At 36.4% G+C, this 18,283-nt stretch overlaps 1 protein-coding gene across 1 annotated transcript in view; it reads left to right on the forward strand.

The window, feature by feature from the left end:
* LOC132014534 (lipoxygenase homology domain-containing protein 1-like) overlaps window positions 1–18,283 on the forward strand; it is a 159,371-nt gene that overhangs the window by 76,758 nt on the left and 64,330 nt on the right. Inside the window, 2 exon segments of the mRNA XM_059395506.1 lie at window positions 557–769; window positions 11,865–12,042. Coding sequence (XP_059251489.1) covers window positions 557–769; window positions 11,865–12,042 — 391 coding nt within the window.

Genomic DNA, 18,283 nt, shown 5'->3' on the forward strand with positions numbered 1-18,283 from the left:
TGTGTATATATACCACATCTTCTTGATCCATTCATCTGTTGATGGACATCTAGGTTCTTTCCATAGTTTGGCTATTGTGGATATTGCTGCTATAAACATTCGGGTGCACGTGCCCCTTTGGATCACTACATTTGTATCTTTAGGGTAAATACCCAGTAGTGCAATTGCTGGGTCATAGGGCAGTTCTATTTTCAACATACTATTCTTATTCTGCTTTATATTACTGTTATAATTATTTGTTTATATTGATTGTAAAGTTCTTAAGAGAAATGTTTGTTTTGTATATATTTTCAATCTACAGCATCTAATGGTGGCATTTTTACTCTCAATAATGATCGGTGTAAATTATAATGAGTCAGAACCTCCTTTAATTTTGTTTGGTTTTGCAGAGTAGTTAAATTATTTACTTCCTTATTTTGCTTACTTTCAGCAAAGAAGTTTCTGATAAAATTCTGATCACTACAGCTTCTGTAAGAGAATGAACTCTACTTCCATCTTCTTTTAGTAGAACATGAGGTTATTATTTACTGATTCTGTTTTGTTTACTGTCCTTGAGGGTGTGTTCCTCAACAGTGCTGTGGTTCTACTTGCTACCAGCCTGTGCCAAGCCCTGTGTCTCCAGCCTGATGGGAGCTGCACTGGAGTGGGAAGCCAGTCTGAAAAATCCTACTGGAAAGTGCATAAAATCAGCTCTGGTATTTGCATGTTTGAAAGTGTGAAAAATGAACGGATGTATCTAAGGATTAAGGATGGCCAGTGTGATGGAACAGTAAGCATCTGCTTATATTTTTCTCAGCAAATGTTTAAGACATTTGCCAATGACAGATATAAGAATGGCACTTTCTGAGTGGTTTTTTTTTTTTTTTGTATTAACCTATAAACATTTAGGAAATTGGATGCTATATATGATGGTCTCCCTTGTCTTATTAAAAAGTGAGGAGGGCAGCCACATCCTTTGTATGATTAGAGAGGGATTCTGACCCTTTAGACATTTCTTCTGGAATGTAATGTGCACACAGATCACCTGGGAATTTTATTATAAAGTTGGGCTAATTCAGATACGCGGTGGTGGGATCTGTGTATCTACATTTCTTTTCTCTGTTTTTTTTTTTTTTAAGATTTTATTTATTTATTTGACAAACAGAGATCACAAGTAGGCAGAGAGGCAGGCAGAGAGAGAGGGGGAAGCAGGCTCCCTGCTGAGCAGAGAGCCCAATGTGGGGCTGGATCCCAGGACCCTGAGATCATGACCCAAGCCAATGGCAGAGGCTTTACCCCACTGAGCCACCCAGGTGCCCCTGTGTATCTGCATTTCTAATAAGTTCTCAGCTGTTGTTGATGATGTTGGTCTGCAAACCACACTTTGAAAACCAAGGCTCTAGAAAGTCCCAGCTCAACAATATTTCCTTACTGCTTCTTTTGGCACCCAAATGTCTACCAACAGAAACCCTGTATTTTGAGTAAGGAAATAATTTTCAATTCTAAATATTAGGGATTCTTCTTTAACATCTTTTTTATTATGTTCAGTTAGGCTGCATAGAGTATAACATAAGTTTTTGTTACAGTATTCAATGATCCATTAGTTGTGTATAATACCCAGTGCTGTGTTTCTTTAACATCTTGACTTAAGATGGGATATGGAAGGCAACCAACATAACACCTTTAACATAGCAGGATTCTTTTATGGGTTGAAGGGCATATAAAAGGGCATATAAAATTACACATTTATTTGACTGTTACTGCTCGGTTCCTCTGTTCTTGTTTGAAACAATTTAGTTTAAACCTTACCTTTTAGATAAACTCAGGGCTGCCTCCTCTCCCTTTTTCCCTTACCAGTTTGACATATAGTTATATTGGAGAGTTTGCCTTAGCTTCTGGGGATGAGGAGAGAAAAAGACTTAGCCATTTATCATTCTTTGGGCCCCTGTCTTTGTTGTAGACTGGCAAGTCTGTGTATGGTGAGTTGCATTGATGTTCAGAGTGCAAAAGAGAAAAGCACATGCACATACACATCATTAGCATCCTTGATTGTTTCACAGGAGCTATATCTCAGATTGATTCACCCATGGGCTATATCCCATTTCACAGAAGTCGAATCCATGCTTAACAGACAAAGTGTAATGCTTATGGTCTCTAAACTGGTACATGAACTAATTAAGATTAGAAAAAGGTAACATTACTACTATGGTCATACTAAGTGAGAGTATGATTTTATCTAGTGCTCAGTCATACTATAGGAGGAGCATCAGGAAGTAGCTTTCCCTTCCTATCACCAGCATCCACAAAGTATACAAGCCTTTCTCTTCTGAGACTCATGGAAGTGTTCAGAACCATGAGACAGATACTACATCACTGCATTACACATTTTTTGGAGTATGTGTGTCTTGAAGTTGCTAGGGAGAATTTGTGGCAGTGAAGATAAATGACTCTCCAAAGTAGAAGATGAGCCAGCATTGGAAACTTCTATCTTCTCTAGATATCAACCAAGAGGACAGCTCATTGCTTGGTCACCTTCCATTTAGTTGCCTCATACTTAAGTTGGATGGTGATTTTCATGGTTTTTCTATTCTTTCTTTCCAGTCTGTGTGAGCCCTGTCTTTTCCATCTCTTTCCCAGTGTGCTGCATATCTTGTCCTTCCAAGTGAGAACATTTTTTCTGAAAGTATATAGCAGACTCTTGAATCTCTCTGCCTTACACTAAGTACTCATGCTTTTTTCTTCCTTTTCTTCTTGTTTGTACTATGAGTGACTCATCTCTATCTGACTAGACTGAGGAAATGGAAGAAGTTCTTGGTATTCAATTGAAAAGATTTGGTGCACACAGGAAGATGGGCAGAAACTTACAGATTAATATGTAGAAGTATTATTCTGTCACAGAGAAACTATGGGCATGCTAATTCTTCAGATGAAGGAGCTAACTGTGAGCCTGGTTACATAACTTTTCCAGAACCCAGCAGCCAGTATCAGAGCCATGAGTCCACCTGGGTCAGTCTATCTCCTAAGCCCCTGTTTTGAAGGATTCATGATACCCAGATGGAAAAGCTGAGTTGACTCCCATGAGGAGACCAGAGTCCCTATACACAGAGGGGAGGTCATTCTCAACACAAAAACCAAGTTTTCTTCAGCAGTTTTCCTAGAACCCATTTTGCTGATAGCTTGTTGGATAAGTGATTGAGTCTGAAATTGTATCCTCTCAGCCTGTACTGTGCATCAGCAGTAGGAACCTCCTTTCTTTTCCCTCCCTGAGGGACTTGTTGGCATGAAAAGCTAAATTCAGAATTCCTCGTGCTCTTTGGAACTGAGACAGCCAATCATATATTCAAGTTTCAAATCCAGTATCACTTCTTAAAGGCATTTCATAACTTGAAAAAACAACAACAGCAACAACAAACCAGCGCATTTGTTCTATTTGTTTTAGGGTGGAGATAGCAAAAATGCAGAGCCCCGTGAGATCTCTTGACAAAGGTGAAGGAACATAAGTGGTTTGATTACATGGAGTTTGATATTTAGAACATTTAAAGAAGAAATTCAGGCCATTTCAGAGCATAACACGGAGATTCTCAAGACCTTTTTGGCATGTCACATCTTGATTGCATGTCATTTAACCAGAGGGTTAAGGACATTCCTTTTAGGTCATGCCCCTGTGAGGCAACCCATGAGTATGAAGCAGAAGGTGAATGGAAAGGAGACTAGTAAGGGGGAGAAGGTCTGAAAGGAAGATCAAGAAGAAAAGGAGCCTTGGGGGTCCATGATGGGGATAAGGCATTGCTGGCCATGTTATCAAGATGCCATTCTTCTGCTTGGATCCAGTCTCCCACCCCCCACCACAGCAATGGGCCATGACCTCCAATTCTGTGTCTTGCTGGAATAGCCAGAGCACTAAGAGGAACTAGGGGCTCAGATCACAGCTGCGTACCATCTAAGAAATATTTCAGTGTTTAAAAATGACCATGGCTCTACCAGTGTGTATCAGTTCAATATAACCCTCCCCCCCAAAACCCTAACAGATAAAGTGTAAAGTGTGTGCAATACTTGAAGGCTGCAGAAGAAAGCTTGGTAAAAATTGGGGCAGCCGGGTGTCTCAGTCAGCTAAGTTTCCTGTCTGACTCTTGGCTTCAGCTCAGGTCATGATTTCAGGGTTGTGAGATCAAGCCTTACATAGGGCCTGCATAGGGCATGGAGCCTGTGAAAAATTCTCTCCTTCTCCCTCTGCCCCTTCCCTGCTAAAAAAAAAAGTAAAAATTACCAGTTAAGGCATGACTCTGGAGGTCTTCCTAGCCTATGACATACTTACAGATCTGTTACTTTTGTTTACTTGCCTCCAAAATCAAAGCTCAAACATTTTGTAGAGTTCTTTAGCTTCCTGGTGTTTCTGTTAGAAATTCCAAGCTTGTTCTTGGAAATACTATTACATTGGAAAGTTATTGTTAAAAGATTTGAAAATTTAAGAGACTTTACATGAAGCCAGGGGCTCCTGAATACTTTGTAAATCCTATAAAAATGTGCACTATTCTTGCCAAAGGTGAATTTCATGATAATTTTAACAAGATCAGCAAAGAAAGCAAAGAGAGAAGGACTAATATTTTTGAGTATATATGTGTAGCAAAGGCTGGATGAAACCTCTTATGTTTGTAATGCCATCCCTTAACCCCTAAGCCCATACAGAAAAACAAATAATAAGGTAAGAAAACAAAAATAACATGTCTCATCCCAAACTGTTCCATGTAAATGAACTAATCAATCATGCCTTTTATGTAGTTACTAAAAGAATGTCTAAGGTTGAAGAGTTTCTATTCTAGATTTAATACTTTTATCCATTAGGCACAGTCCAGATCAATCCTATTCTAGCTTTTCTTTGGAACTGGCCCCTTGGCTGTGGTCTGCCTCACACAGTCAGGGGACATCAAGGTCCCATAGGGCTCTTCCTGTGGAGCCCACATATCCACTTGTTTTGTGTATACCAGACTCAATTAATTAGCTGAGGGTTGGAGTACTCTGAGACTACCACTTAATGATATTTACCATTTAAACAACATTGATATTTAATCTTTACTTTGCTACTTTTGTAGATAAGAGCCTCCTAGAAATTTCATAATTTGTGTTTTACTTCTGCTATTTCCCTTGTAGTGTTTCCTTTATACTTTGTTTAGTGACTCATTGATGTGGTTGTCTGACTTGGATTTTTTGCTCTTAAGATATTGTGTTAATGCATAAAAATCAGGCATATATATTTTTTTCACCTTCACTGTATTTGACCAGAAATCATTAGACTGGAATAACATTACTCTTGAAAAGAGAATGGTAATAATTATCTTAGATATTCTCTTTTATTAGCTAGCCTTCTTTATTTAGTTAACCTCTCCATGTATTTAGAGGTTATGGTAAGGCTTGTTTATAATTTCCAGAAGGTTTAAGATGCATTTGAAGGTAAATGGTAATGCATGCTCATGTTATTATACCTTAAAAACCTAGTAGTGCCTCAGTCCAGGTAGCTACTCAACAAATGTTCATTGTATAGGTTGAATTGAATTGAATAAAAGCATTACAAATTTCTTTAATTTTGCCTTTTTTCTACACATGCCCATAATAAAAAGTTCAAGATAATTTGTATTTTTAAGAAGTTGTATAGATGGGCCAGGTACACAAGCCTAGACGAGAGGCTAAAAAGTATAAAATTCAGTAAAAGACTTACTTCACTTCATGCAATAATGATAAATCATGCTTTTAGTGGGCCTATGTCCCTGGACTGTGAATTTCATAGTTCTGGGATGGGTAGAGTGGACTAGAGTTGGATATTTCCTTTCTTCCATGTTATTTAGTCTCAGATAAAATCCAAAAACAAGTTTTATATAATTAACTAATTTTTCCTGTGGGCAGTTCTTGTTAAGAAGAAAAAAGTGCTATGGTATATTTCAAAATGGTTCATTTCCCCTCCCCCTACCAGAAGCACAAGGAAATTCTCTGATACTCACTGTGGGACACTGGTTGAGCTCTTGAAGATAAAGTGATAAAAATATAAGGGCCTGTTTATGAGAGTATTAACTCTCAGATTTGTCCTCACTGAGGCTCAATTGAACATGAATTATAGTTCAAGTTTTGTACACAGGCATGGTTCCCTCATTAGTTTCTGTTTGTGAGTCTTTGCTCTGTTAAGCTGTGACTTTTCTGTATTTTCCTGTCTGTCTTTCTATTCTTGGGGGCAGAAATTCACTTGTATCTACTTCTCTTACGGATCTAAATGGAATGGTTGATTTTTCAGTCTGTTTAGCTTTTTTTTTTTTTATTTATTCTTAAGATGGAATAGGAAGTTCTTACATGCAGAACTGAAAAGTGAGAGTTGAAATCATGTTTTACTTAAAAATTTTTGAAGAGACTTTTAAAAAAGTTGTAAGATTAATTATTTTCTTTGAGTTTTCTAGAAAATGATCTCACAGTTTGCTATTTATTATCGACCACAGTCTATGCATTAGCTTTGGTCTTTATGAAAGAGATTTGAAGAATATACAGAGGGGCTTGAGGGCAGCAACAAAGATTTTCTGCCCCTCAGGAGAAAACAGACTTCAAAAATAAATTGTTGAGTGAGTCATCCTGAAAAAAAAGAAAGCTGATGAGAATCATTAACAATAGTACAGTGTGTAATAGAATGTATATTAATTACTAGAATGTGGGCACCATAGGGGAGGGATTCTTATTTACTTTGTTAATAAAATAGCCTAGGGACGCTTGGGTGGCCCAGTCATTTGAGTGGCTGACTCTTGATTTTAGCTCAGGTCGTGATCCCAGGGTCATGGGATTGGAGCTTTCTCTCTCTGTAAATAAATAAACCTTTAAATAAATATCCCAAACTCTTTTTTAAGGTCTGACATTTGATAGGTGCTCAACAAGTACTCAATGAATAAGAAAATATCACTTGGTGATGATGAGTAGGAGGTGTCCTGCAAAGGAACCAGATAGAGGGAAAGGCACATTAGTTACATTAGATGTTGTTTTAGCTTGCAGTGATATGAGCATGCATCAGTATTCCAACATGGCTTTATCCAGTTGGCAATGGTTTTTTTTTTTTTTTTTTAAGATTTTATTTATTTATTTGAAAGAGAGAGCAAGAAAGAGATCATGAGCGGGAGGAAGGGGCAATGGGTGAAGTAGGCTCCCCACTGAATAGGGAGGCCAAACGGGAGTTCCATGCAGGACCCCGAGATTCTGACCTGAGCCCCAGGCAGACACTTGGCCAACTGAGCTTCCTAGGCACTCCTGGTATTTGTTATTGATATTTCCAACTTGTACCAAGATCAGCCTTCTCCCAGTCACTAGTTTTCTCAGTACTTGGACCTGCCATTGGGATATGAGATAACTTCTGGATCCCCTGTGTCTCCATGTGAGCTGTGGATAAGATAAGATGAGATGAGATGAGATGAGATGAGATGAGATGAGATATATCAGGGTCTTCTAAGATTCCTCTCCCAGACATTTCTTTTTTTTTTTAATTTATTTTTTATTTATTTTCAGTACAACAGTATTCATTATTTTTGCACCACACCCAGTGCTCCATGCAATCTGTGCCCTCCATAATACCCACCACCTTGTACCCCAACCTCCCACCCCCTGCCCCTTCAAAACCCTCAGAGTGTTTTTCAGAGTCCATAGTCTCTCAGGGTTCACCTCCCCTTCCAATTTCCCCCAACTCCCTTCTCCTCTCCATCTCCCCATGTCCTCCATGCTATTTGCTATGCTCCACAAATAAGTGAAACCATATGATAATTGACTCTCTCTGCTTGACTGATTTCATCATGTTACTCTCGTACTGAATATTGGGTGCTCTAAGGGATAGTCTTGCTCTTGAGATTCTCCCCTAAAGCATATGAATATTTTGCTGCTCCTTATTTCTTTGATATAGCAGAAATTAATCCCAAATGGGCTTTGAGTAGCCCATTTACCCCAGGCTCCTTTTTGTAGTATCACACAGGCATTTCTTTTTCTTATGAGGTAAAAATTTCTACTGTGTCATACATGGTATCTACCTTTTCAGTAGCTTCATCATTTATCATTTATCACTTCATCATTTATCATTTCGTCTATGGGATCCAGTCCTCCAGTCTTGGCTCTAAGTATATAAAGTCTAGTTTTGGAATTTCTTTTAGCAAGCATTATATTTTTCTTTTTTTTAAGTTTAATTTAATTTTTTTTCAGTGTTCCAAGATTGATTGTTTATACACCACACCCAGTGCTCCATGAAATACATGTCCTCCTTAATACTCACCACCAGGCTCACCTATCCCCCCACCCCCATTCCATCCAAAAGACTGTTTGTTTCTCAGAGTCCACAGTCTCTCATGTTTCATCTCTCCCTCAACTCACTTTTTCTTTTCTTCTCCTAATGTCCTCTATGTTATTCCTTATGCTCCACAAATAAGTGAAACCATATGATAATTGACTCTCTCTGCTTGACTTATTTCACTTAGCATAATCTCCTTCAGTTCCATCCATGTTGACACAAAAGTTGGGTATTCATCCTTTTATGATGGCTGCATAATATTCCATTATATGTATATGGACCATATCTTCTTTACCCATTCATCTGTTGAAGGGCATCTTGGTTCTTTCCACAGTGGCCATTGCAGCTGTGAACATTGGGGTACATATGGCCATTCTTTCCATGAAATCTGTATCTTTCAATAAAGCTTGGTCTTGCAAAGTTCCGAGTTCTTATTTGGTATAAATTTCTTAAAACCCTTATATTTGGAAACTCAAAGTTGAGTGAAGATTTATTTGTTCTGTGCTGGATTCTACTTGTCCATGACACAATGAGCATATTGATACAGTAGATAGGAGAATTTTGTAACAATTATCAATGAAAATATATTGGTTTAATAGTCAACAAATATCCTCACTTTTAGTTAGTGTTTGTCATGATCTAGGCATAGGGGGAATGGGTCTGAAGTTTGAGAAGTAACTATGGAACTAAAATTTGAGTGAAATTTGATAGGTATTATTGTGGACTGATGAGGGGGTCTTAATGGCTGATTGAATATGGTGATGGTGAAAATAAAAATTAAAAAACACAGCAAACAAGGAATAGAGGAGATTTTTTCTCAATTTGGTGAAGAATATCTATAGAAAACATATAGCTAATGTCATACAAATAGTGAGAAACTGGGTGTTTTCCCCCCGAGATTAGAATAAAGCAACGACATCCACTCTCACCACTCCTATGTAGTATTGAGTTGGAAGTCCTGGCTAATTCAATAAAACAAGAGAAGGTAACAACCTGTATACAGATTAGAAAGGAAGAAATAAAATGGTCTTTGTTTGCAGATGACATGAATGTTTATGTAAAAATTCCTCAAAGAATCAACAAAAAGCTCCAGAACTAATAAGTGATTATAGCAAGCCTGCAGTATATAAGATTAATATCAAAAAGTCAATTGATTTCTTAAAGACTATCAATGAACAATTAAGGTTTGAAATTAAAAATGCAACAGGAGTTATGTTAGCACCAGAAGAAGAAGAAATGCTTAGGAATAAATCTAACAATATATATGTAAGATCTATGTGTGGAAACCTATAAAACTTTGATGAAAAACATCAAGTAGACTTTAAATTAATGGACAAATATTCCATATTCATGGATTGGAAACATTGTTTATCCTTCCCAGCTTGGTCAATAGATTCAACATAATTTCAATCAAAATATCAACAAGATATTTTGTGGTATCAACAAACTGATTCTAAAGTTTATGTGGAAGGCAAAAGAACCAGAATAGCCAACAAAATACTGAGGAAGAAAAAAGTTAGAGGCCTGATACTACTCAACTTCAAGACTTACTGTAGAGCTGAAATACTCAAGACAGTGGGTATTGGTTGAAGTATAGATCAATGGAATACAGCAGTAGACCCACATAAATATAGTCACTTTATCTTTGATAAAGGAGCAAAGGCATTTCAGTGGAGAAAGGACAGGCTTTTCAGGATTCTGGACAGAAAAATTATATTTGTTAAAAATTAAGGAAATATCAATAAAGTACTAGTTGTGTCAACATTGGTTCATTAATTGTAACAAATGTATCATAATAATGTAATATGTTGATAGGAAAAAGTAAGTGCAGATATCTGGGGAAACCTGTACTGTCTTCTCTATTTTTCTGTAAATCAAAAACTGTTGTAAAATATAAATTCTATTCTAAGAAATAATAATTAAAGGGAGCTCCAAAGGTGAACACTTGAAGTATAGGCGAGAATTAAGATTCTCCTAATCATTGCTAACCTCCCCCGCCCACCCCGCAAAGGGTTATGTAACTGATTGGGTAGATAATGAATATTAGACGGACATTAAAGGAGTATTAAAGGAATTGTGTGAAGATAATTTAAGATCTATCTCTATCACTCCTATAATTAAAATCCTTCAGTGGCTCCCATGGTCTTAGATAAGGCTAGACTTTCTAAGTCGCATACGAACTGATTTGGATAGTTCATACTAACTTTCTGGATTCACTTTCCAGCTCTTTTGCTCAAGAACGTCCAAGAAGCCTGGTCATATACACACCATACTGTTTATTGCCTCTTGGCCTTTGTTCATGCTGCCCCATGCATGAAATTCTCTACCTCCATCTGTCACTTCCTTCTACTAAACTTAGTTCCTATTTAGCACTTAGCTTCACCTTTTCCAAAAAGCCCTTCCTGTTTCTCCTGAGTTTGGTTCCTTTTTTTCCCTCTCTAAACCAAAGGAGTGTATTTCTACCCTATTGGCCTTTTATATTATTATTATTAGTAGTAGTAGTAGTAGTATTACTATATATGGTTATGTACTCTAGTTGGCTGTGAACAAATCAAAGCCAGCGTTTTATTGAATCATATTTATATTGGAGAAAGAAACAGACAACAGACACTTGGTTCTCACCTAAAAGAAGCTCACCTACAAGGCTAGGGATCAGAATATAATTGTCTTTCACAAAGAAAAAAATAGTTGCATTGAAAATTTTAATTCATTTTTACAAAACTTGTATTTTAGAACCCCCAAATCTTATTAGAAAAAATTTAAAGCACTAAAAGGTAAAAAATGTGAATTATTTTCTAATATTAGATGATACATGCCTTTAAAAGGGGGAGAGATGATTTTGATGATCTGAAGGGTATGTAGATTATGCCTAAGCACTTAATTCTTGAATGTTTTGTTACACAGTCTTTGAGTAATTTATGTGAAGTCTATTTATTGGTAAAAATTCAGTTCATGGGGTTGCTCCATCTGCCTTTGGCTTAGGTCATGATCTCCTGGACCTGGGGATGAGCCCTGCTTGTCTGGCTCCCTGCTCAGCAGGAAGCCAGCTTCTCCCTCTTCCCCGGCCACCTCCCACCCCACCACTTATGCACACAGACTCTCTCTCTCTCTCTCAAATAAATAAATAAAATCTTAAAGAAATTTTAATTCAGAAAATGTGGAATAGCACAGTAGATTGGTGTGTGTTTAAATGTAAATAGACTTATGGTGAGAATTGCCTTCTTTTTCATTATCTTAGAGTATTTTTCAAAAGGAAAATTTCACATTTTAGTATTCTCTTTTTACCTATACATGTTATTAATTCTGAAATGAAATACAAGCATACCCTGTACTCTCTTTAGCTGAAGCTCCTCTGTTACTTAGAGCCTTTTGTCCAGGGCAGGGCATACACCCTTGCCTCAGCTGAACACATGGTCTCTGTTTCCAGATCTTATGGAACAGAGTGAAGTGCATAGTGCAATATATGTAAAAAGTTTCTGTATTTGTCATGAGGATTTGAAAATGAGGCAAAATTATATCTTGTGAAGTGACTGGTTTTAAATTCTGCCCTTTGGTGTTTACTTATGTTTATGCAATATTATATTGATCACAGGGTACAGGAGATACTGACTGTCATTTTAAAATTAAGAAGAACTTGGAAAATGCATCTATAAGCCTGGAATCCATGAAAAGCCCAGGATTGTTTGTTGGACTTCAGCCAGATGGACAGGCAAAACCAGTTATTTATACTAAGAATGGGAATGTTTTCTTCTATCCGCAGGTCATCAAATGTATGTTTACTTTAAGATACTTCCATTTTGGTTTGCTTTGTGATGCTTTTGTGTCTGACAATTTAATCACATTTTTACTAAGCCAATCTCTGCTATTAGCCTTTTTTGTTGTTATTTAGAAGGAGTGAAAAAGATTATGAAGATCATTTATCCCAGTTTTTCAGATGTTTATGTTAGACATAGAGTTTTTACTATATTAAGCTCCTTTATAGTTTCAAAATTTGTGCATTTGTATATGTGTGTGTATGCGTGTATATTTTGTTATTTAATGATATCTCCATATACACTGTGAGGGGGATGGGACTATTAGAAATATTCTCAGTTTCATTGCTATTAATTTTTAATGCTAGCAATGTAAAATGATATAGAAAAACAATCATTATAAATGGGATTTGAATTGAAAATAGGATTTGGAAAAAAAAGTATAAATAGGACAGAAATGTGAATATTTTGAAACTGATTTCTCTCATATCTAAGATCAGATTCTCCAGCCAATTGTAGTGAGGATCTGTAGGCCATTTAAACAGTTTAAGCTTAGAATGTATTTTTGCTTAAACACAAAGGTTAGTGAGATGACTTGATAGTGTTCTTAAATTATCTGCAAATTTAGCTTGTTATTTAATTTTTGCCTGATGTAGTTGCATGGACTTTGGCTTAATCAAAATCTAGATGACTTTCTTAGTCTCTTATTTAACTTCTCTTTGCTTATTAAAATCTACCTGTACTTCATATATATAACATTATATATATCCATATATATAATATCCTACATATATATAATATCATATATTATGTATTTGTGTGTATATGTGTGTGTGTGTGTGTGTGTATATATATATATATATATATATATATATATATATATTTATATATATTCCGACTGAAGATAGTTTAAATAAGAGCTTGATTTAACATGATGATATATCTGGCCTTGTTCTTTGTGCTATCTGCCTCAATTCCTTCTCAGTCTTTAGGTGCCATATTTAAAATTGTGCAAATTGTTGGATTAGTACACCTTAACTTACTGCCATCCATACCACCACTCCCTCCACCCTCTGATTTTCCACAGACTGGCACAGAGTGGCACTCCTCCTCAACAAAGTGGGTATGCCATCTGTCTCCGGCGTGCTGCAGGGAAACAGATGACTCGAGAGCAGGAAGACACAGGGTGGAGTAGAAGAAAAAGCTGTGAGAAATAGCTCTCAGGGGACAGCAGCCATGCTGGAAAAGCACAGGGAGAAAGGAGAACTAATACAAAGGAAGGAACAATGAAGAAAAGAGGAGAAAGCAGAGATAACAATAATTAGGAAAAAAAGATGAGTAGAAAAGAATAATTTGTGGCAATACATAAGAGAGAAATAATAAAAGGCCATGTTTGTGACCTCAGGTATTAGTACCAATAGAAAAGAAGTCATGGATAATTTGAGTTTTCTTCTCTTTTTGCCAGCTGTATGATCCTAGTTAAACCAAGTAACATTAGAGAGCTTTGGTTTCTGTGTCTGTGTAACTGGTGTAACATTGATACCTGCATGCTTGACTTATTTCACTTCTTCACTGCCAATTTGGATACCTTTTATTTCTCTTTGTTGTCTGATTGCTGTCTGTTGCTAGGACTTCTAAGACTATGTTGAACAAGAGTGGTGAGAGTGGGCATCCTTGTTGTCTTCCTGATCTCAACGGGAAGGCTGTGAGCTTTTTCCCATTGAGGATGATATTTGCTGTGGGTTTTTCATAGATAGATTTTATGAAGTTCAGGAATGTTCCCTCTATCCCTATACTTTGAAACATTTTAATCAGGAACAGATGTTGGATTTTGTCAAATGCTTTTTCTGCATCAATTGAGAGGACCATGTGGTTCTTCTCTCTAATCTTATTGATTTGTTCTATCACATTGAAACCCAGGGATGAATCCCACCTGGTCGTGGTGGATACCTGCCCTATCTCACCAGTAGAGCTGGTGGGGATCAAGCAAGTAAATGCATATGAAAGTTCTTATTTCAGTCATAATACCCAACATTTTTTGGCAGATATTTTATGTCAGACATGAGAAACATGGGTTCTATCATTTATTCTCACTTTGGAAGATAGATAAATTACTTCTTACAGTCTTTTGAAACTTCACTATAATTATTCGATAGTGTGTTTTAAAAAAGGAATTGAATATCCCCAGTGATTGTGAATTAATTTTTGAAAGCTTATAGCCAGTAGGCCTGAGACTAAGTCTTCTAATGCGAGATTGATAGATGTCAGTAACTTATTCAAATGATTTCTTTTCCCCCTTATTATTTTTATTATATAAATAATGCATGTAATTGTAGAAAATTTTGAAAATATACTCATGTGGAAATCTCTTTAGAGATAAGAACTATTTACATTTTTATGTATTTTTTTTCACGACTTCTTTTTTGAAAGTGTGTTTTGTATATATTTATCTACCTTCTTTACTATACTAAAAGTATATATATATATTTTTTAAATTTATTTATTTATTTAAGAGTGGGAGAGAGCACAAGCAGGGGAGTGGCACAGAGAGAGGAAGAAGCAGGCTTCCTCGGAGCAAGAAGCCTGATGTGAGACTTGATCCCAGGACCCTGGGATCATGACCTAAACCCAAGGCACACACTTAACAGACTGAGCTACTCAGGCCCCCTAAAAGCACATTTTTAACAAAATATAAGGCTTCCATCCTTATATATTTTATATATTTATATATTTTTGTTTATATAAAACAGATTTATATGCTTTTTTACTTAAAAAAACAAATGATTTTCATCAATACTCATAGATTTACACCATCTTTTCAATTGAGTTTTATTAATTCATTTGCCACAAATTATTTAATCAATCCTTTAATGTTGGCTATTTTATTGTGGATTTTTTGGTTATTATTAACAATGTTGGATAATCATTCATGAACATATGTATTTTTACACTGGTCTGAATTTTTTTTCTAGCATAAGTGAAAGTGTTCCCTCAATTTCAAAACAATAGACTTCTTAAATCCGAATGTCCCATAGTTATTCTAGCAGTCCCAGAAATGAGAAGTGTATTTTGGCACTGGCTGTTAATTCTATGAGGAATTGCCTAGAGGCTTCTATTTGTTCTGGCTATAGAGAGGTTCCTCTTGCTCTGACTTTTGGCTATCATTTATCAGTCTGAGATCTTATAAATTGTCCTTATTAGATGCAAATTCCTGTGATCAACAAGCTATTCCTATATGGATTAACCCATGAGAATAATCATGGAATTTTGTCTGTTAGTTAGATTATGGAAGTTCCAAGTGAGTCCTAGACATTCATTGCAAGTATCTCTTTCACTTAAAAAAAATGAATGGGAAGGTTTTCAAACATACGGTAAAGCTAGACCTCCATCTCTATAAAGATTGCTGTCCTCGAAGGACTTATTCCAAAGGATTACAGACTTTCAAATTAAAAGGAAAATTAAAATTCTTAGCTCCATACCTTCTCACTGATTATTTTCAATCTGTAAAAATGACTACAATACCACATTGCATTGATGAGATGTTTTAGCCCAGTACATTATACATGGCTCTTTATGTATCTTGTCATTGTATGAGAATTCAAGAGCCTGGATAGAAACATGGTAAAGTGAGGGGTAATGGATTCATGGATTCAGTAGGAAGAAGCAGTTAATAGAATTAAAGGCAGAGAACTCATTTTGTAGGACATGATATTAATATATATGAAGACACTTGCTGATAGGGCCTTCAAGCAAGAATCCTTGGAACATTACTACAAGTCAGCTGAACTTCTGTGGCATTGGCTGACATATTCAGGGTTCAGGTTATCTTGTAGTAGTGTGTTCTATATGTTACCTGTTGGTATTCTCAGAATCTTGGAAAAAGCTGACAATGAAAGTTTGCCTTGTAATTCTCTCTCCCTGCTGTTGTAGACACCCAGACTGACCAAGAAATTCTCGTTGATATAGGGACTCTTCATCACCAGTATTATCAATGTCAACATTTGTACAGAAGTAGACTGTTCCAAGAAATGTTAACCCTACATATATTATTGCTAAATATACTGAAGCAACTTCCCATTTTAATGCTGGAAATATTGCTTTGGAAACTTTATTGAAGGATCATGAATCCTAGGAATTCTGAGGAAAGGCATGGAAGCACTAACATTTATCCAAAATACACTGTCTAGGAATACATACCCATTTTCACAAGACATGTGCCATGATGTTAAAGTAATCCATGTATATATAACTTGCCCTTTGGTTTCCGCATCAGGTTTGTATTTTCCCTACCCAGGCCTGTAATGAAAAGTATAGCTGCAGAATTGGTTGCAATAATTCCTTTATGGGATTTATTTTGACTCTAGGTAATCATTAGGTTGTGCACATTTCAACAAAAGAAAGCACAAAGAATGGCTGCTGTACAAAGGCTCATATTTGCTGTATGTATATGCACTTTTGAAAATTCAGTTTTTGTGGCTGTCTTCTTTCACCTACATTTTCTCTTACTTTTCTGGGTAGTACTGAATTACCTGCCAGATCAGGTAAACAAATGTGTAATGAAAGATTTAGAGAACAGTGTAAGATAATAGAAAATATATTGATCTCTGCCACCCATCCCCTACTCTGGTTCCTACACAGAACTCCTAAAACCCTTATAAATTTTTAAGTGATAAGAGCATGACAAGCGTCTTTTGTTCTAATGAGGTGACTCTAGGTAGCCCCGTGGAAGACTAAGCCATGATTCAAAGCTTAGTATTTTTAACTCTATCCCTCCATCCTTCAGAGACAGGAGAAAACCTGGGCATAGAGTTAAAAATTGATCATGACTGTGAGGAAGCCTCCATAAAATCTCAATAGTATGGGGTTTTGGGAGCTTCCAGGTTAGTGAAAACATTTACATACTGTGAGGTGAGGTACCCCAACTCAATGAGGACAGAAGTGTCTATACTCAGGGCTCTCATAGACCTCGCTTTGTGTGTCTCTTATCTGACTGTTATTAATATGCTTTGTTATGTCCTTTAATAAACAAACTGACAGACATAAGTATTTCCTTGAGTTCTGTGAGCTGCCCCAGCAAATTAATCAAACTTCAAGAAGGGTTGTGGGAATCGTCGATTTATAGCTGATTGGTCAGAAGAACAGTTAATAACTTGGACTTTGGATTAGCATCTGAAGAGAGAGATGGTCTTGTGGAACTGAGCCCTTTACCTGGGGGGTCTGATCTATCTCCAGGTAAATAGTGTCAGAATTGAATTAGATTTTAAGACATCCAGCTAGTGCTGCAGAGCTGTTTGGTTTGGCAAAAGTTCCTACACATTTGGTGATCAGAAGTGTCAGAAGTGAAGTATTCTCTGTGAAAACAAAGGAAACACAGGAGGAAAGAAAGAATAGGTTTTTCTAACTCAAACACATAAAAATGTCTTGCTAAAGCAGGATTTGTCTTTGAGCTATCTGAATTTGTTGACACTCTTCTTCCAAACCTTTCCATTTAAAGTATGTCAAACTCTTGAACCAGATATTGAGCAGAAAACTAACAGGTTACTGGATCATGTTATTTCTCATAACAGTGGAAAATAAGTCACCAAAATAGATTTTTCAGTAAGTTCGGACTGCTTATGATCTTGTGTGATGTCTATGAGAACTTAACATCTTATATGATACTCAGTTGAGAGAATATAACCCAACGTCTTTTGAAACTTTGCTAATGTTGGCTTTCTGGTGACTAGCATGGACTTTAAATATTCCCCTGAGGTCCCTCCTGTCTACTGAGTAACAAGTTATCTTGCAGTATTTGTTGAAGCTTACCTGATCATTGAGTACTAAACAGTACAGTTGGTTCCCATGATATCTCTGGGATACAGTGCAATGCCTGGCTCAGCGTAGGTTCTTGAACAAATGAATGATGTAGCATAAAGTGACTGGGAGCTCATGTTAGGAATGTTTGGGTTTTATTTTCATGTGCTAACAGTATGCCCCTAATTAATTTGATTAGCCTCTCTGAACCTCTGTTTTGTCATCTGTAAGTGAGAATAAAAGCATTGCATTATAGTAAGAACTTTTACTGTGAATCTGTGAACCTTTTGAAATTGAGTAAACATATTTTGAGTAAATAAATTGTGGGCAGATATACATAAATGTGCAGTTGAAATGGGAAGAAACTCATGACCTTTAGTTTGTGAAGAGCAGCAGGATGTTTACTTAAAATTTTATAGTAGTTCCCAAAATCACTTCATTGTTTTTAGAATCTTGTCTAACCAGA

The sequence above is a fragment of the Mustela nigripes genome, chromosome 3, assembly GCF_022355385.1.
Source record: "Mustela nigripes isolate SB6536 chromosome 3, MUSNIG.SB6536, whole genome shotgun sequence".
NCBI lineage: Eukaryota > Metazoa > Chordata > Mammalia > Carnivora > Mustelidae > Mustela > Mustela nigripes.